This window comes from Nicotiana tabacum, chromosome 9 (assembly GCF_000715075.1).
Source record: "Nicotiana tabacum cultivar K326 chromosome 9, ASM71507v2, whole genome shotgun sequence".
Classification (NCBI taxonomy): Eukaryota; Viridiplantae; Streptophyta; class Magnoliopsida; order Solanales; family Solanaceae; genus Nicotiana; species Nicotiana tabacum.
This window is the reverse complement of record NC_134088.1, coordinates 13,014,602-13,033,888: the sequence shown is the minus strand read 5'-3', so window position 1 is coordinate 13,033,888 and position 19,287 is coordinate 13,014,602. Positions and strand designations below refer to the sequence as shown.

Genomic DNA, 19,287 nt, shown 5'->3' with positions numbered 1-19,287 from the left:
AAGGTGTGGAGTTTAAGAATTAAGGTAGAGGGTTAGGTAGCAGAGCGTTGTCTTTGCACGATGCAGTAGCTTTAGTGCATTACTCAGTGTTAGCCGTGCGTTTTATTATTCTTTAGATTTCAGTTATTACTTGTTGTTTCTTTCACTTGGGTTTCTACTTGCACCACTTAGTATTAGTCTTATATTTTCGATTAGTTTGCTTGTTCTCATGAGCTAAGGTTCTACCGAAAATAACTTATCTTCCTTCCTATAGGTAGGGTAAGGTCTGCATACACACTACCCTCCCCAGACCTCACTTGTGGGATTACACTAGGTTTGTTGTTGTTGTTTTACACAATATTTAGCCCCTTATTATATTGTCCATGCTTTAAATGTCTAATTTTTTAGGACGTGCGGGGGAGGTTGTTGAGTCCTACATTAGTCTCCTTGTATGGACTAAGACAATCCCCACCTCATAACCTAGCTTTTAGAGTTAAGTTAGACCCAACGTCCACTTCTTTATCATGGTATTAGAGTCAGACTTATTCCATTTCTTGGTTTACCTAATGTTGAGATCTCATATTATATTGTCCATGCTCTGGTTTCCTATATGGATCCATGCCTCATGAGCTAGCTTTTGAAATTGAGTTAGATTTAACATTCATTTCCTTAGTAATCCTTATACAATTCACTTATGACTGTAATTAGGTTACCTTTAATTATCCTTAGTAGCGATTATTCTTTGTTTATAATAGTAATATTTAGGTATTCAATTATCCGTTTATGTGACGTTACTCAAGAGGTTGACATGGAAGTGAGGTTGGATTCACAAGTCATCCCTAAGAAGGTAGGTTCGAGTATCTTGGGTTAGTAGTTTAAGGCAATGGAGAAATTGGCAATAATATCACACATCGTATTGGAGTAGATTTGATGAAATGGAGGCTAACACCGATATATTGTGAAATAAGAAAGTGCCACCAAGGCTTAGAGGTAATTTCTACAAAGTGATGGTTAGACTAACTATATTGTATGGGATGGAGTGTTGGCCAGTCAAGAACTCTCATGACCAAAGATAAAAATAAAAGAAATGAGGATGATAAGATGGATGTGTGGGCATACTAGAAGAGACATGGTCAAGAATGAAGATATTCAGGATAAGGTAGGTGTGACCTCCGTCGTGAACAAGATGTGAGAAGTGAGGTTGAGATAGTTCGAGCATGTGAAGAGGAGATGTCTGGATGTCCTAGTTGAGGAGGTGTGGGAGATTGATGATGGTGGGTTTGAGGAGAGAAAGAGGTTGGCCGAAAAAGTATTGGGAGGAGGTGATTAGGCAGGATATGGTGTAACTTTAGCTAACCGAGGACATGATCCTTGATAGGAAGGTGTCGAAAGCGAGGATTAGATAGAAGGCTAGAAGTAGTTGAGCGTCTTTTCTTTCATTCCAGCAGTAGTAGCGCTATTCTAATATTTTTATATTCTTAGAATTCTATTACTATTTGATATTGCTTGTGTTTTGGTTGCTCTACAACCTTGCTGTTATTATGCTTTCATAACTTTTACACAACTATATATCTTCTCTATAATATTGTGATTTTACATGTTTGCTTAGAGCCGAAGGTATATCGGAAACAACCTCTCTACCTGTATAAGGTAGGGCTAAGGTTGTAATTGTATACTCACTATCCTTCCCAGACCCTACTCGATGATGAAAATGATTAGGGCTCAAGGAGCAATCGTCCTATCAGTCTTACTCAAGGAGCAAAGGCACAAGTAACACTAGCTCCAAGTTGCTCATGCGGTTTTGATCAGATCATATTATGTAAATTCTATGTATTAGTGACCTATTGTTCCACGAGGTCGATATAACAGTTTAAGTTATTCCATAACAAAAAGAGAGGAATGCTTGGTAGTCTTATTTCAAAGTAATTGTAATTTACAAAAAGATCAACACAATAATAATTTGATGAATTTGAACTCAAACTAGTCAACATCTTACTTGTCCTAGCATAGTATTTCTAAATTCTGGAAGCTATACAAAACAAGTCAAATAAGACAAGACTAATAATAGGTAACATACCACAAGAATTCTTGTACAAAAAAACATACCACAAGAATTAATTACAACCATCACATTCAATATTAGGTCTTAACCACAAATCAATTTGAAAGCAACATGTCATCACCTTGTCATACAAACAAAACATTGTTCCCTCTAGAAAAAACCACATCACAGAACATAACAAAGAGGAAAAAAAATATTAATAAAAATGGATTCTTGATTTTCAAGAACTTGAATGGGAGAGTGACTTTCCATCTTCTCTCTTTCTCTCCCTATATCTATCTGCTTATATCTATTTCTATTTTTCTCTCTCTTGAGGAAGAAGAAAAGGGGTGGTTGGGTCTAATGGGTTCAAGCAGTAGCCGTTTGGGGTCACACCCAAGTCGCCCAAATCGCACCAAATGCACATTTTCATCCATTTTCATATGTGGGGCTTCATCCTCTCGCTCAGCAATTGAGGTATGCAATTTCAAGATTTGTTTTTTTATTGCTGCAAATAGAAGAAAAAAAGGCACCCCTTTTGATTATTTATTAAATGCAATTTCAAGATTTGATTTTTATTGCCTTTTGATATTTCTGAAGCATCATGTTTATGTGATTATTATGAATTTCTTGATAGACCCCAGAATTTGATTTTGTTTTTAGTTGCCTTATAATGCTTGATTTCATATTATGTGATTTAATTGATTTATAGGGCTTGTTTTGTTGCATTTCTATTCAGTTCCTCAAAGGTACATCATAGTCATATGTTTTGGTCCCTTTGAGAAAATCCCATAGAATTGGATGACATGCAGAAAAGGAAAATTGTTTAAAGAAATTGATAGATGTTTTGGATAATGAAATATTATTTTGAGAATTGGCATCCGAGGGTGTGGTTTAGCAGTCAATGAAGTGGGTGAAACCCTTGGAGACCATGTTCAAATTTCAGCTTCTAGTATTTGGCCTCATACTCTTTTGTCCATTGAAAGATGAATGTATTTATCACACAATGAACTGATATCTGGGGTTCTTGTATTTCTCATTTTGTTTAAAGCTGCACGACCGTTTGGGCCATGTGCTTAGATATCTTAAACGAGAAGTTTGACGTAGAGTTAGGTACTTTAGGTGTTTAAATTCAATTCATATTTTTTGTTAATCTGTAGATGGAAGATGATCCAGCTGAATTGCTGGTGGATGCTGCAGAACACGCTGACAAAGGAAAGCTCCAAAACTCTGGGAAGGACCCGTCGGCTGATTTTATTCCCTCCCGAGCTGAACGTGGAGCTTCATCTGCGAGCAATTTGGTAAATAGTGAAAAATCTACATCTGGAGATGCTAATGTTCAGGGAGGTAACCGAAGAGAAAACTCAACCAAAGACATGGAATTAGTCACTCGATATCGACCTGGAAGTACAGGTTGTGAAACTGCTAGTACATCTCGAGACGACAGACCATTTCCCTATCCACTTTCTTTAAACAAAAGGACAGAAAATGATGTTGTAAATAATGTTGATACTACAGCGAATGGAGATGTCTCTCAAATATTTGCCGGGTCCTCTCGTTCTAGCAGTCCATTGTATCACGGAAACGGAGAATCTTCATCAAGTGAAGATTTTGTTGTAAATCATACAAATGAAATCCTTATCTTCAATAATTCCGATTCTGGTTCTGTATCTGTTCTTTCGGATTCTTCACTTACGCCACATTTGGCAGGAGATGATTTGCGTCAGGATACACCATCTTCAGGTCTCGAGTTTCTGGTGTCAGAAAGGGAAGAGAGTTTAAGAGATGGAAGTATACTTCACGTTGATATGGCGAATGTCTCTCCCAATGTTTTCTCTAATAGTCCTGCTGAAATAACTAGTCGCGAAGCAAGACGGAATAGTAGAAGACTTTTTTGGGATTCTTTTTCAAGGAGAAGTCCTAGGAGGCGTGCTGATCCTCGGAGTTTTCGTTTTCCAAATGATTATTCAGACAATGTAGCATCTCATGACAGGTTACTGCTGGACTTTAGCGATAATTCCCTTCATGAGGGGGCTGGAGGTAATTTTCCATCAAATGGAAGTCGGACTAGTGGGAGTAATGAACGGCGACGGCATTCCAGATCTGAGGTGACGTGATGTACTTTATTTTTTGCTGCAGTGGAAAGTCTGATTGCTGCTCCACTAAGTTACGGCTGTTATCTCTTTGCAGATGTGGGAAAGACTTCCTGGTGGTCTTATTGCTGGTGATCATCGAAGTGCCACTTGTCCAACTGGGATTCACGCAGATGGCCCATGTTCATGTGAGACAATTTTGATGAGTCGAGAAACTGGCAGTCGTGCAAGTATATCACGAATAGTTATGCTTGCTGAGGCTTTGTTTGAGGTAATTTTTCATATTGCAACTTTTTGGTCTCTTTATGGCCTCTCCAGTATTGTTTAATATGTGGAGCAGTTTTCCCTATTAAATGCTCAGCAGTCCATTGTTTCCCCTCGTTATCAATAAAAGTTCATTTTACTTTTTAAGGAAAAGGCTGTTTCGGTTAAGATTGTCACCTACTTAGTAGGAATATACTTTCTACTACGTTTAAGGGTCATCACGCATTAGGACTGGTGCAAACAATTAGTACTACTGTTCTTTTCAGTTCGCCACGTTATACACTTCCATTTCATGTAATGCAATTTGACTAGGAGGGTGTTTGGATGGGCTTAAAAGCTGGTCAAACTAGCTTTTAAGCCCTTTTTAGCTTGTTTTTGTGTTTGGCAAGTTAAAATGCTTAAAAGTACTTTGCTTTTAAGTCAAAACAAGCTAAAGCCATAAGTTGGGGGGTGCCCGACTTATTGCCTTTTGGATTAATTTACTTTCCTATCCCTTATCTTTTATATAATTCCAAAATTAACCCTTCTTCCTTGTTCGTCGTCTTTCCTGTGTCATTTGTCCATCTCGTCTCTGTCTTCCTTCTATGTCTATCTTTCTGTTTCTTCTTTTATGTGGCTTATTCTTTCTTTCTTCTCTAGGATAATTTTTAAATTTGGTTATAGCATAACCAGGTACCTGTACGGAGTAATTATTAATGAGATTTGTCGGCATCGCTTCAGGGCTCCTTTCTTACAATCACCCAATAATATTATGCTCAAGAAAATTAGTGTGAAGAAACCTGCTGTAATTTCTATCGATTTGTGCCCTAGCATAGAGTTGGAATATATCTTTATTTTAATATGAGCTAAATGTCACATGGAATATATTTTGATGCAGTATGCAATTTTCATCCGAGAGGTTGTGAGTTCTGATGGTAAGCAACCCCCACTTCCAACCGAGAAGTTGTGAGTTCGAGTCTCCCCAAGAACAAGGTGGGAAGTTCTTGGAGGGAAGGATGCCGGGGGTCTATTTGGAAACAGTCTCTCTACCCAAGGGTAGGGGTAAGGTCTGCGTACACACTACCCTCTCCAGACCCCACTAAGTGGGATTATACTGGGTTGTTGTTGTTGTTGTTGTATGCAATTTTCATCAAAGAAACTCAAGTATTTAGTACTCTAATTCTTCATTTCAGTGGCTTCTACTGCATTTCGCTGGCTTCTATTCATTTAAAATGGAAGGAATATAAAGTTTAATCCCAGAAAATTGATTTGATAAAGATATGTAAGCAAAACAAATTTAAAATTTATCTAATCCATTTATATTGAAAATGGATTGAGATATAAATTAATTTATATTTGAATTAATTTAGAATTAAAAGTCTTTGTGGTAATCAGCTCATTTATAGAGTTAACAGTTTTAAGGATATTTCAGTTGTTTTAACCAAAAATATATTGATAAACACTTTTTACCAAACACTTCAACAACTTTTTTTCAGTTTCTGCACTTCTATTCAAACACGTAACTGCTTATTTGTAAAATCAACTCCAACACTTAAAAAATGCTTTTAAGCACTTGGTTCATTAAAAGCTACTTAAATTCAGCCAATCCAAACGGGCTCTAGGTACGAAGCTTAATAAGGTAATTTGACTCGTTGATTGAATTGGTAGAAGAGAACAAAAGACTAATGATCGAAAAGCTATGTGATGCGAAAACAACACGTTTTGTATAAATTTAATTGTTTAAATGAATTTGAGTTGTTGAAGAAATAAGAATTATATCTAATAATATAAGTATAAAACAATACCATGTGTAGGTTGAATTAAATTGGCATGTCTCACAATGGAAAGTGGGTCTTATAAATAGGGAGGGAGAGAATTTTTATATTGGAAGGACCGAAAGAAGTACATGTAGAAATGGGTCATTGGTAGTGAATCTTTGTAAATGAAGGTGAATCCAACTTAAAGAACTAAGCCAATATTGAGTATTTAAAAGGTTCTCATGAATGGTAAAATCTCATGAAAGGCCATAATAAGAACAACAAACCGAGTGGATTCCCACAAGTGAGGGCTGGGGAGAGTGTGATGTACGCAGCCTTACCCTACCTGGGAGGCAGAGAGGTTATTTCCGATAGACCCTTAGCTAAAGAAAAGATGAAAGAAGCAGTGGCAACACACAATAATAACACAAGATATATAGAAAACCGAAGCCAAGATAACAATTATGAAAGACCACAATGAATGATAAATTTTTTTGGTAAATGCTAGTATTGTAAGAAGCCCAACAGCCAGCTATTTCTAACTATGTTGCTCAGACTTCAAATATGCTGCTGCACCAGTGTTGTTCCTTCAAAATGCACCACTTTTAGAGGATCCAACACAAACCCGACAACATTCTTGAAGAGTCTGAGCAACATATTTGAACAGAGATAAGGGGAATGAGGTTGGAAGAGAGGAAGCTGTTGTAATGTTAGATAAATATCTACATAGGTCTGCTTAATCTGTTGCTATACGTAATACCCAATGCTTGGTATGTAGACCTGTTAAATACCCTTAATTTGCATGATTTAGAGATACATTATATTACATTTAAGTTTTCTCTTTCTTTGACAGATTCATCATGTTCTAGCAGTGGTTTTCCATTCATTAGTGGAAGCCATCAACTTTTTGACATTAATGGCAAATTGCAGGTACTGGATGAAATACATCGGCAACCGATGTCAGTGTCCTTATCTGTGTTATCACTTCCAGCTCCAGAGTCAGTTGTGGACTCGTTCCCGGTGAAGAGTTACTCAAAATCAGAGGAAGTAGATACCGGCAACAATGTCCCACAGTAAGTTTCTCTATCTTTATGTTTCACATTTTTGCTGCCTTGTTCTTGTAAAAGGAGAATTTATGTTGCTTTGTACAGAAAATTTTTGGTATTGTTAGACTACTTTTCTATTTTTTTATATTCCGTTCTCTGTACCTGTAAAAACTACCTGTATTGTGTCCCCCCCCCCCCCCCCCCAAAAAAATAAAAAAAAAATAACCCCAATCTCATTTAACCATTTGGCATTGTAGAGATGAAGAGATGAATGTTTGGATTAGTTACCGCATTGAGTTTGGTAGAAAGTGTTTACAAATAGGAGTCTGCTTTGAGAAAAAACAGAGATATTGTTTGAGAAGATGTCACCTGAATTATCAAGAGGTTCTTTTAAAAAAAAAAAAAGTTTAAGGAAAGAGGTTAATCTTTTTGGCACGAACATCCATTAAGAAAAAGCATTTCTTGAGACGAACTAAGTAAAGCAGGTGAATGAAAATGGGTTGGAAGGAGTAGCATTATATGAAGACGAGTTAAAACCAGTTACTATGTGCAATAAGGCGTTATGATTTGAAGCAAATTTTTTTCTGACAACTGATATGATGCAGTTATGTGGTAGTAATTTTATATGCCAGACTATCATGGTTTTTGATGGTTCTAATTTTGTAATTTATGATCATGCTATACAATTTGTAGGTGTCACATATGCTTAGCCGAGTATGAGGACGGAGATAAAATACGAGTTCTACCTTGTCACCATGAGTTCCATGTATCATGCGTGGATAAATGGCTCAAAGAGATACACGGGTAACATGAAACTGCACCTAACCGTTGATTTATGTTTCTATACATTAGTTCTATTCTCTCACCGCTTTACTAACATGGTGTTTTTCCATATGTTGCCTCTTCACAGTGTATGTCCACTTTGCAGAGGAGATGTCCGAAATGGGTTTGTTGAAGGTTCAGTTTCTAACTCAGCAGCACCTTCTCTTTGAGGTATCTCTAGTGTAATAGAGAGGGAAAGGGAGGGGAAGAGGGAAAAGGAACACATGCTAAAACCTGGCTCCATAATTTGTTATTTGGTAAATATAGCAAAGGAAAGACTGTTGTATCTCCAATGGAAGGATCGGATCATGGGTAGCTTCAGTTCCCCAAGTTTTCATCGTTCGCCTTATTCTCAACACAAGGTGAGAGAATAAGGGCCTCTTCCTTTTCTTCTTTCTGACTTTGCCCCATGCAATTTTGTGGAGAGCTTGTACAGATGTATATGGCAGATTTCACTCTGCATGCACCCTTGTTAAGAAGGCACATTTTAATGTTTATCGAACAGATAATATTACAATGCACGTGCCACTGTATGGAGGTGGAGGCTTAGGAAATAGGTGAATATATGTATTCTCATTAATGTATACAGATATGTCTCTAATAGGGGAAGTTCCATATCTATATATGATATTATAGTAGAGACTTTCATAGCCAAGATCTGGCTTGTCTTGTCTGCAATTTGAATCCTTGCTTGTTTTGTTTGATCATTTTGAGATGGGAAGTCAAATATTGATGCAGAAGTCTGTAAAGTAATGTCAGCAGACAATTTTCTGCATCCCCCCCACCCCCCCACCCCCCACCCCGCGCGCACCTCGCCCCGCCCTCGCCGTATGCTATATCGAGAGGGGCGACCCTGGCACCCGTGAAGTTTGGCAAAAGTTTCATGTATTATGTCTTTAGAAATAGTGATAAGTTTGGCAAAAGTTTCATGTATTATGTCTTTAGAAATAGTGATATATTAGTAGCGGACACCCTATATACAAAGCAGATTTTCGTTGAATCCAAAAGTGCACCTCCGATCTTCAAATCCTGGGTTCGCCTCTACCTCTCCCCTCCAACCCCAAACAAAAAAAGGGAAAAAGAAGAAGATAAGATTAGTTATGATCTTGATTCTTTAATTTTTTTGAAGTAGAATGTAGATGAGTCGCCGCACCCAAGGATGTCCAATAAAACGGGGTTAAGATAATGTGAGATAGCGTACAAATTGGTAGGTGGTTTCTTCAGTCTGCCTAAGCCTTGGGTGGAGTGTACTTGTGGCTAACATAGTACGAGACATGATTGAAAAGTTGTAGCTAAAGAAAGTTTTCTCAAATAGTATGAAGTATAGACAAGGAGGACAAAGATGTTATAATTTATGTTTTGGCACCATTCAATATGGTTGTCAATCACATTTACTATGTATGGCAACATGCCCAACATAAATAAATAGGAAAAAACCATCCAAAGATGATTTACATTAATGTTAATCACATATTTAAGGTTTGACTAAAGGAATAAATTAATAAACATATCTCTGGTAGAGCACACCATTTGGAGGCTACAGCTATAAGTAGAATCCATTACAAAGAAAGCTGATTAGTTCTCAGCTTTCTTTCATTGTCCAAATGACTTTACTTTTAAACATCAAAGAAAGGATTATATTTGAGGCCCTTATCAATGCTACTATTAACATAAACTTGACCACTCTTCAAAGGAGGAGTGAGTTTGGCTTGTTTAGAAGGGAATGTATGATGATCTTGTTGAGGTGCAAATAGATTTGGATGGCAATTTTCATCATCATCACTTTCATCAAATGTTGTCCATCTTTTTGAGTTGTTCTTCTTCTCCCTTGTAATAATACCACCACCTCCTCTTAAGTTTCCCATTTCCCCAACATGGTTCTTGAATTCCTTCCTTACAACATCCAAAACAACGTCTCCATATCGATCACACCATGTTCTGAAATCGTCAAAGAAATAAGTACAGAATAATTAGTGTGAAGTAATGTCTGATTTCGCGTAGAATTAGAACTCTACATGTTACACACAAAGTTGTACAAGTGTGCTTACTTAGGGAAGAATTTTTTCAAGTCAGCCTTGTCAACTGGAAGCCTAGTTGAAATGGCTTCAATCTGATCATCTCTGTTGTGTGATACCAATTAGTAAAAATCCAACTCTATTCAACAAGTCTAAAAACACTAGAAAGAGTAACATAAAGAAACAGATATTTGCTTACGTTAACGCAACACTTGAATTTTTGGCGCCAAGTTCTGTTTGAATTCTTGATAGCTCTTTCTTGATACTGTCTCCTAAAACCTGCAAATATGCAACAAAAACATGCAGCAGATTAGATCTCAAACAGGTTCATAGATAAGTACTTTGAGTCTACTTTTCTTCAATAAATGAATGTGTATGAGTGAGACCTTATCGACAAAGAAATCCGAGGGTGCACCATTAGGATGCAGCTTCCTTTTAATTTGCTTAGTATCAGGACCTTCTCCAACAGGTTCTGCAACAAGCTGACCTAAGTAAGTTCCACCATCCGATTTCTCATCAAGCGACAATGGAGCTGTTTCATCTTCACAGTCATTTTTCTTCCACTTCTTGAATCCATCAAATCCCCATTGTTTTTTCCCTGATTTCGTCTTTCCTTCAGATTCAGGCTCAGCACGTTGATGATCGTCGCTCTGCCCTTCGTTTTGTTCTCTTAAAAACAGACCTTTAAAAGGTTTCTTTCTTGATTTGTCACCTCCACTTTGCTTTTTTACCTTCATTGGCTCACTAGGTAAGCTCTCTACCATAAGAATAGACTTTGTTTCACTATCTTTTTCCTTCAAATGAGTATTCCAAAAGGGATTTTCTGTTGAAACTCCTAATTCATTTCTTTCATATTTAGAATCTTGCTTACAATTTTCACTAAGTATGCCCCTTTCTTCTTTGATCTTTCCATTTTTATTCGACGCTGCAAAGCCAAAAACTGAAGCAGCCCCTCCTTTGATTTGCTTGATAGCTGAGTTTTGCTTTTGCTTCGAACTCGAAATCTCTTTGCCAAGATAGGATTTTTCATCCTTTAAATCTATAACAGACCATTCATCATCTGTGCCTTCTTTCTTTGATCCAACAACTACATGTTTTGCCTCAATCTCAGCTCCTTGAACTGCTAGCCTTTGCAATAATGGTCTCTTTGATGTATGATACTCTTCCTCTGATATACATTTTGCATACAATAACTCCTTCATGAAGAAACACCATAAAAATTTAAGTTTTACAAGAAAAAACCAAAATTTATAAATATGTAAATTTAAAAAAAAACAACTCCCAAAAGCTGAAATTTCAGCTTCATTTGAAAATGAACTTAACAATAACCATAAAAATGATTACAGCTTTACAGGAAAAACAAAAAAATTACATTAAAGAAAGAAAAAAACCTGACTCTCAAAAGCTAAAATTTCAGTTCAATTTTGAAAACGTACTTGAAATTACAAGTAAATATAGCTATCTATGGTTCACATTAAATCATGATAAAAAATCAACAATCAATTCACCAAATGACACAAATTGCAAGAATTGAGACTAGATAAAAAGAAAAGTCCAATTTTTTTTATTAAAAGCTTACAACAAAAATAAAAAGAAAAATACCAACTCCCGAAAGCTCAAATTTCAGTTTAATTTGGAAAACGTACTTGACTAAATTCCTTCAAAAAGAACAGCTATTAAAAAAATTTGAGCTTAACAAGAAAAGCCAAAAATATATAATTATAAAAACAACCAAAAGAAAAAGGAGAACAACCCAACTCCCAAAAGCTGAAATTTCAGTTGAACTTGGAAAATGAACTTAAAAATACAAAATAATTGAGTTATCTATTTTTCCTCCCCATCAAATGACACAAATTGAAAAAATTGAGAGAAAGTGAAAAAGGGAAAAATTACCTGCAAGAAGATCAACTTATCCCTTAAGATAGAAGAATGTTCATGATCAGCAGGAGACGCGATAAGGGTATCGAGCAGATGTGATCTGAAAGCAGAAACTTCAGATTCAGCCAAGATTCCTTCTTTACAAAGACCCATCAAGTTAAGAATTTGGTGAAAAGATTCTTGCTGCCATTTAAGGTTGTCGGATTGCTGCTTCGACAACCTTTGCTCAGCAGCTGCAATCGCAGGTAATCGCCTTTTCTTGAAAGGAAATGGAAGAATGGTTTTACAAAGAGAAGTGATTGAATCATGAAGTGAGCTGTAGTATGTTGGTGTGTATGAATAAACCATTCTTGAATTCAAAAAAGAAGTCTTTTTTTTGTATTGTGAGGATTTGATTTGAGAATTTAAGGTATGATATTGGTCCTATTTGTATTTTGAATGTGAAAATTTTCTTGTATGTTTTGATGGTGAAAGGTTTTGTTGTAATGAACAGAGGTTCCAAACGGTCAGTGGAAAAACTAGCCGTTGAAGTTTTAAAACGTTGGGCTAGTATGAAAACGACGTCGTGTCATTTTCTAAAGTTTCAACTGTTTCTGACTTTATTGGATGCGTTTTGGGCCCTGTTTGGACAAGTTATAGGCCCAATCATGGCAAGCCCAGATACACTTTTGGGAAAATGACATTGTAAAATTGTACATATAGTCTCTCTCAAAATAATATCCGAATATATATATATATATATACACACACACACATTTTGTATGTTATATATAAAAATTATACACTTTTTCGGTTATCAAATATAAATAGTTTCTGGCGCGGGCTAAAAGTGAAAAAAGTCGAATGATTTACTTTGTCCACTTATAATTAAATTTTCATAAAGCACTACCTTTTAGTAGTAATTAACCATCTATAGATACCATTTGCTATATTACGGATTATAGATACATTTTCTGTGGTTGTAAGATGTATTTGATGTATTTAAGCTATTTTATTCATAAATACAGTAGCAAAAATAGGCGTGAATCAGGGAAGTCTCGCTAATCAGTTATTGTATTCGAGTGTATTCGACTGTATTCATAGAGTGAAACGTGGGATTACGGTTGGACAGATTATTGTATTCGACTGTATTTACGGCGTGAAATAGGGGATTACACTGTTTTTAAAACGGAAAGTGAATCAATTAACATAATAGACTCCTAATATAACTCAACAAACTCAATTATAACACACATATTTGTATTTTCAGTTATAAAAAAGATTCTCAACCGAAAAATACACCAAAAACATAGCAATCTTCAGAGAAATTATATAATACATCTGAATACATAAATTATATTAATTAAAAAAAACATATGAATACATTCATGGCATATAGAGAGACAGTGAATACAATGAAATACATAGAATACAACGGGATACATTGAAATACAATGAAAAAAAAGACAGTAAATTCAATGAGATACATGGAATACAACGAAATACATTGAATTACAATGGAAAAAAAGACAATGAATACAATGAAATACATGAAAATACAACATGATACGTTGAAAATACATTGAAATATATTAACAGAAAAACAAGTTGCTCAGCTCCAAAATCCGTCGTCTTTGTTCAAGAACAGACCCTAATTTCCGACGAATCTGCTGTCGAGCAAAAACCCTGAATCTCACTATTCCCACGCATCCTGTACATTGCTTTTGACACACCAATACCATCGTAGCTTTTGTACCACTCCTCGCAACTCCCAGGTACGAAGCCATGATCAAACTCACCAATCCAAGTTCAGATTTTCATCTGTATTTATCCAAGAATACCCAGGTACGAAGCCATGATCAAAATCTTGGATCAAACTCTCTTTATCTATATTTATCCAAGAATAACCAATCCAAGTTCAGATTTTCTTACTTTCCAGTAGCTACCTGCATACCCATTTTAGAGAACCAAAAAAAAAAATCCAAGATTTTCACATTAGGGCAACGAACCAGAAATTGGCTTTTTCAGCCACGTCGAGTCGAACCAGAAAAGAAATCTCTGCTATAACCACTAGGGCAACGAACAGAGGCAACGAACAGAGGCAACAATCATAGTTTTGTGGGAGAAGAGAATAAAGTGTATGCAAAAAGAGAGAGAACGTGGTTTGTGAAATTTACCGTGATTATGTGAGAGAAAATCTGAAAAAGAAGAGAGAAAAATATTAATTAGCGTATATGGCGCCTTAAGTGTAGGATATAACTATAATTAGATATTTTGCTATAAAAGATAAAAGGTAGCTATATAATATATTTTTTTTAAATGGTATTTATTTAAAATAAATAAGGTACTAAGCTTTTCTATAGGGTATAAAATTTCCTTATGCAAATGTCTCTTTTTATGTCAGTGTTTAGATTTTGTCCATATTTTAAAAGTCGGTACAAATATAACCCTTGAAAAATTCTCCCTTCTGGAAAACATTAAACATATGTCTAATTTGTTCATATTTCAGTTTACTTATAAAACATTAGACTATGGTGTAAGTTTGCAATAACTAAAAAAATTTTAGACTGATCTAATGTTTTCTCATTTTATAAGGTCCATTAGTTGCAAGAGAAATAAAAAGGAGGCCATTCGCTAAATAACTGACACAAAAAGAGACAAACGATGAAATTTTCTCGAAAAATACATATGATTACGGTAATGTAATTTCCCCCCTTCATTTTGTCATACGATTGGGTTATTAACAATAGTTGCACCATACCAACAATGCAAATTACCCTCTAGTAAAGGAGAATATGTATTTGTAGTATAATAAGAATATTAATCATTTTCATTAAGACCCAAGTATAGGCAAGACAGAAGGCTCATTTATAGCAACTGCTGGAAAAATAAGCTTATAGTTAACCTACCATTACTAAAAGTGATTGAGAAAAGAATTTAAAATCAGCTAATAGTGTCAACTCCTTCTATCCATATCATAGAAGAGGAGCCTAGACGTTACCGGTAAAATTGCTGCCATGTGATCAGGAAGTCACGGGTTCAAGCCGTGAAAACAACCTCTTACAGAAATGCAGGGTAAGGTTGCGGACAATAGACCCTTGTGGTCCGGCCATTCCCCGAACTCCGGACATAGCGGGAGCTTAGTACACCGGGCTGCCTTCTAAGCAATGAACAAACTTGGTCGTTTAAACTTTCAGCAGATACAACTACAAGAATTGCACAGCAAAAGCCAAGAAAAAGGCAAGATCACTGCTTGGTGCAAGAAGATTCACACTCCCCTTTTCAGTGTAGATTTCTGCATCTTCCTAGTGGAAACCTGCAGAAATCAAGATAGATGCTAGAGAAAGAATGATGAAATGCAATATTACCAAAACAACAGCAAACATTACTATATATAACACAAGGATTCAAATGACATAATTTCTAAATCTAGTATAATATGTTAATGAACCACTGAATCTCACTTCTCGACAAATCAACCGTTGACTTATTTAAAACACAAATGGTTGGACTACTTGATCCAATGATACAATCAATCCTCTTATTTAAAACTTCATCTGTACAAACTCATATCTTCATAAGGTAGCGGTAAGGTCTACATACACACTACCCTCCCAGACCCCACTTGTGGGTTACACGGAGTTTGTTGTTGTTATTATTAACTGTACAAACTCTACCCAACCAATTTTTCAAGTGGCAATCTCCATTCTGCAACAAGGGCAATAGGCATGATTCTCTAACCATGGAACCAAACAACATGAATGGAACTTGTGGTCACATTGTAAATGCATTAGGTTATCTCCAATCTTGAATTGGTCCAAGCAAATGGTGCATTCAACCTTTTCTGAATCCTTCCATTGTTTTACTACCCTGCTAAATGTCTTTATTCCGTTTTGCTTCAATCTAAACATCTCTGAATTCTTCTGCAAAGTATTTGATTCTAGTTGCCCGTTTTCGACATCATTAACTTTTTCTTCTTTACTTCTCCTGTTTTCAGTAACCACAATGAAAGTATAAACTCACCGACATCACATTAACATAGAATGCTTTAACTCCGCACCGAATATGGGGATTTAATATTGAGATGCATGCCTTAAGAAAAAACAATCACATGGTTGTTGGTATGGGAAAAACTTACTCACACCATGCGTTTGTACTAAATCAACCAATACATGACATGTACTTTTCACATAGTCCAATTTATCAAATAACCATGATAAAGAAATGTAGTTCGGGGTAAAACAATGAGTGTGAGTAGGTATTTTCCATTATTGCTATCCAATATGCGACGAAATCCTTTATCAACGAAATATTATAAATGCTTGAGTATCTGTAATTTCATTTTATAACAAAGCTAAAAGGAGTGAAACTTCGGTCAAGAATGTTCCTATAATTAGCATGACATGCAAGTTTTACTTCAATTTTTAGCCAAAATTATCCTTTACGTTTAAAGATAGGTCAAGATGGTCCTCCATTTATAATTCTGAGCATCCTTACCCTTTCAGTAAGAAACATTTGAGCGGATTTAACTAACAGACTACGCAAAGAAACAGCAGCTCACATTTGAAAACCACATGAGAGGCAAAAAGAACACCCAACTCTGTACTTCACCCCATCCCATACAACTGATGAAATCCAACAAACAAATACGTAACAGTGAACTGATGATAAATCTTCTCCGCCGCCCACCACCCCAGGTTCCTAGACGGCCCAGAGGTAAGTAGTAAAATAAAATTTATGACCTCATGACTAGGAGAAACAAATTACCAGAATGCAGAATGCAGATTTTGTACGTGGGAAGATGATCAAACAGAATCTTTATATATATTTCTTAAGCACAACATATTAAGTCAGTTAACAAAAGAGAAGTTCCTTTTAAGGGCAGTAGTCAGATGTGGAAAAAAGATCAAACCTCCACCAAAATCCTCATTTTTCACATTATCCCACCTTCCGTCATTGGATAACTTCCCAAGGCAAGCTCAAAACAAGATGCTTATCAAATCCTACAAGTTAGAATTCACTCGCATCAAGAGGCCAACTTACCCTCAGAAACGCATTTTAGGACTTTATATAAAGAAGATCAAACCAGTGATTTCCAACAGAGGATCACAACTGCACATAAGTTTTTAATACCCTTGCCATGTTACCAGAAAGTTGACGAGTAGGAGCGAAGAAATTCTAACATCATTTAAGTACATACAATCTCTATTCATTACAGAGGTAAAATAGCCCGAGCAAACTGACAACCTGAGTTACGTATAGATGCCTGTTATTGAAAATAACTATATCTATGAAAATTTAGAATAGACGAAACTTGCTATCGCCCTCTCATGGGCAAGTCACTTGCGGTTTGTCCATTAGTTTTAGCATCTCTTTAGTTCATTCAATTACTCGAACTAAATCCGCTCAAGCTTTGGAAAGTTAAAGGTTAAAAGGGGCACAAGGTTGTATATGGATGACGCCTTTTTACCTACCCAAACATAAGGGATAATTTTAGCTAAAAGCTTAGTTTTACTTTATCTTGAAGAAGTGAGAATGTTCTTTCTTTATATTAGAGTACGGAAAAATCTCTAGACTACAAGCAAAATATGGTCTCCTAATTAGACTTTGGAGTCTTGTAAGTTAACATTGAGTACAGAGCGTACCCTTTTTAGTGGACCATATGTGACGCATATATGGATTAGTCCAGCCAGTTGGTTCCGGATACCAAATGATTAACCAAAAATATGAAAATATAGTATGCAAAAATCTCAAGAAGGCAAGCAAAATAAGCTCTCCTAATTAGATTTTGGAGTCTTATGAGTTAACATTGACTAGAGGCCTATGACCTTCCCTAAACAACAACAAACCTTACCCATCATCCTCAGTGTAATCCCACAAGTGGAGTCTAGGGATGGTAGTGTGTACGCAGACCTTAACCCGATCTTCCCTAAAAATTACCCAAATAGAATTTCACGATTTTCTTGAGTTATAGAACGAAACACACAAAAAGAAAAGATTTTTTAAAAAAAAAAAAAAAAAAAAGAGCAGATACACATCCTCTTCTTAATACAGTAACATGATTAGCATAGCAATTAACTCTTGTGCAACATGTGAAATGAAAACTTTTACCTAAATTTATGTAGTAAACTAAAAGTAAGCAAACTGAGAAAAATTATTCACAGATCAGCTGAAATTACCTTCTTAGCTTGTGATCCAATCTTTGCTTGGCTTCTCTAGCTTTTTCACCTAGCTCCTCATTCTTGTATCCATGGCTTCCTACACTAATTCTTTGTTCTTTCTGCTCATTCAAATGCAAAAAGTAAGAAATATATGAATTTATTCTTTTAACTAAATTCACATCAAAAAATTTCACAAGATTTGAGTACACATACCTGGGAAGAAGCAGAAGAGGAAAGTGAATCGAATGATCGGAGCTGAAAACCCCTTTGTGTAATACACAGAATTCCAACAAATAAACCTGACATTTAATATGGTTCTGATCTTAATTGGAGAAATTGAGAAAAAAATATATGTCAATTTACAACTTTATAAGAACACGGTCTCTTGAATTTCTGTAGAAGGTTTGTCCTTTGGGAAGATATAAGACGCAGCGTACACACCCAATTTACTTAAGTTAACATAAACAACAAATTAAAGTTTATTAAGAGTCCTATTTTTAAATAATAAAATTTGTAAAGATGGAGTATATCTAATAAGCCACCGTGATAAAACTTAGGATTGCCGTCATATTTTTATCTTTTATTTCCCTCCGTTTTTCTTCTAACATTGGTTTTATTCTTCATAGTTGATTTAACAATAAGCTCAAATTTACTTTTTCAATGATGTAATTGCAAAATTAATGTACAATATTATGCCAAAAACCGAAATAAGATATATTGTGGGAGACAAGTTTTGCAAATGAGCATGTGTTACTTTTTGCTTAGGAGTAAGCAAAACTAAATTACAAATATAATTTTAATAAATGTGGAGTTATCTTTATGTTTTTTTTTTCATTAAATACATCAAAGTACCAGGAAAGAAATATAGTCGGCCTCCTTTTTTTTTCCTTATCAATAAATCCTAATAAGTCACATTTTTGTTTTGTCATATAATTTATTGAACAATTTTTTGACAAAAAAATGTCTAGCTAAAAAACTTGAGTTTTTCCTGGTTGGTTTCTTGTGTTTTCGGTAAATTGCCGCTGGTTCAAGTTTATGTTAACATTGTTAGAATATACTATAAGTCATGCGTATTGTTATAGTATTCTTTATGAATAATTATTTATTTACTTGTTTAAATTCAATAAAGTTTCATTTTAAATAGATCATGTGTTGGTTTGTGCGTCCATTGCTTACATAGTAGATGATTTAGTGTATAGAGTTTAGCTTATACACGGAAGATTAAATCATCGGTTCTTGTAAGACATAAAAGTTAATGTTCACAATCTAATGA

At 35.4% G+C, this 19,287-nt stretch overlaps 3 protein-coding genes across 9 annotated transcripts; 1 reads left to right on the top strand and 2 right to left on the bottom strand.

Moving 5' to 3' along the window:
* The first annotated feature begins 2,179 nt into the window (after positions 1 to 2,179).
* On the top strand, positions 2,180 to 8,636 carry LOC107790564 (uncharacterized). The gene is made up of 6 exons (XM_016612507.2): positions 2,180 to 2,497; positions 3,181 to 4,128; positions 4,211 to 4,384; positions 7,044 to 7,186; positions 7,853 to 7,963; positions 8,070 to 8,636. Exons 1-6 carry the CDS (start codon positions 2,384 to 2,386, stop codon positions 8,149 to 8,151), a joined length of 1,572 nt encoding a protein of 523 aa, XP_016467993.2. The 5' UTR covers positions 2,180 to 2,383; the 3' UTR covers positions 8,152 to 8,636.
* Positions 8,637 to 9,332: 696 nt separating this feature from the next.
* Positions 9,333 to 12,367, bottom strand: LOC107790565 (uncharacterized). The gene is made up of 5 exons (XM_016612508.2): positions 11,890 to 12,367; positions 10,383 to 11,192; positions 10,196 to 10,275; positions 10,030 to 10,101; positions 9,333 to 9,919 (listed from the first exon to the last, which is right to left on the bottom strand). The coding sequence occupies exons 1-5, from the start codon at positions 12,220 to 12,222 to the stop codon at positions 9,598 to 9,600; spliced, it is 1,617 nt and encodes a 538-aa protein (XP_016467994.1). The 5' UTR covers positions 12,223 to 12,367; the 3' UTR covers positions 9,333 to 9,597.
* Positions 12,368 to 13,264: 897 nt separating this feature from the next.
* Positions 13,265 to 18,549, bottom strand: LOC107818531 (uncharacterized). 7 transcript variants are annotated; one of them, XR_001655443.2, is made up of 5 exons: positions 18,228 to 18,510; positions 18,033 to 18,133; positions 14,855 to 15,169; positions 14,031 to 14,051; positions 13,265 to 13,799 (listed from the first exon to the last, which is right to left on the bottom strand). XR_001655443.2 is itself a non-coding variant. In XM_016644560.2 (3 exons), exons 1-3 carry the CDS (start codon positions 18,318 to 18,320, stop codon positions 15,136 to 15,138), a joined length of 228 nt encoding a protein of 75 aa, XP_016500046.1. In that variant the 5' UTR covers positions 18,321 to 18,510; the 3' UTR covers positions 13,265 to 15,135. The 7 variants fall into 7 exon arrangements, 2 of the variants coding, with proteins under 2 accessions (XP_016500046.1, XP_016500045.1); XR_001655440.2 differs by adding an exon at positions 16,766 to 16,856 and having other exon boundaries at positions 13,265 to 15,169; positions 18,228 to 18,549; XR_001655441.2 differs by having other exon boundaries at positions 14,031 to 15,169.
* Between the last annotated feature and the right edge of the window lie 738 nt (positions 18,550 to 19,287).

Coding starts and splice junctions, on each gene's coding strand:
- LOC107790564 (XM_016612507.2), top strand. CDS start 2,384: ATGGGTTCAAGCAGTAGCCGTTTGGGGTCACACCCAAGTCGCCCAAAT. Junction 2,498..3,180: donor CCTCTCGCTCAGCAATTGAG/GTATGCAATTTC, acceptor GTTAATCTGTAG/ATGGAAGATGATCCAGCTGA. Junction 7,964..8,069: donor TGGCTCAAAGAGATACACGG/GTAACATGAAAC, acceptor GCCTCTTCACAG/TGTATGTCCACTTTGCAGAG.
- LOC107818531 (XM_016644559.2), bottom strand. CDS start 18,320: ATGTCAGGTTTATTTGTTGGAATTCTGTGTATTACACAAAGGGGTTTT. Junction 18,134..18,227: donor CCTCTTCTGCTTCTTCCCAG/GTATGTGTACTC, acceptor TTGAATGAGCAG/AAAGAACAAAGAATTAGTGT. Junction 15,841..18,032: donor TTGGATCACAAGCTAAGAAG/GTAATTTCAGCT, acceptor TACTGAAAACAG/GAGAAGTAAAGAAGAAAAAG.
- LOC107790565 (XM_016612508.2), bottom strand. CDS start 12,222: ATGGTTTATTCATACACACCAACATACTACAGCTCACTTCATGATTCA. Junction 10,276..10,382: donor CGGATTTCTTTGTCGATAAG/GTCTCACTCATA, acceptor GCATATTTGCAG/GTTTTAGGAGACAGTATCAA. Junction 9,920..10,029: donor TTGAAAAAATTCTTCCCTAA/GTAAGCACACTT, acceptor TGACGATTTCAG/AACATGGTGTGATCGATATG.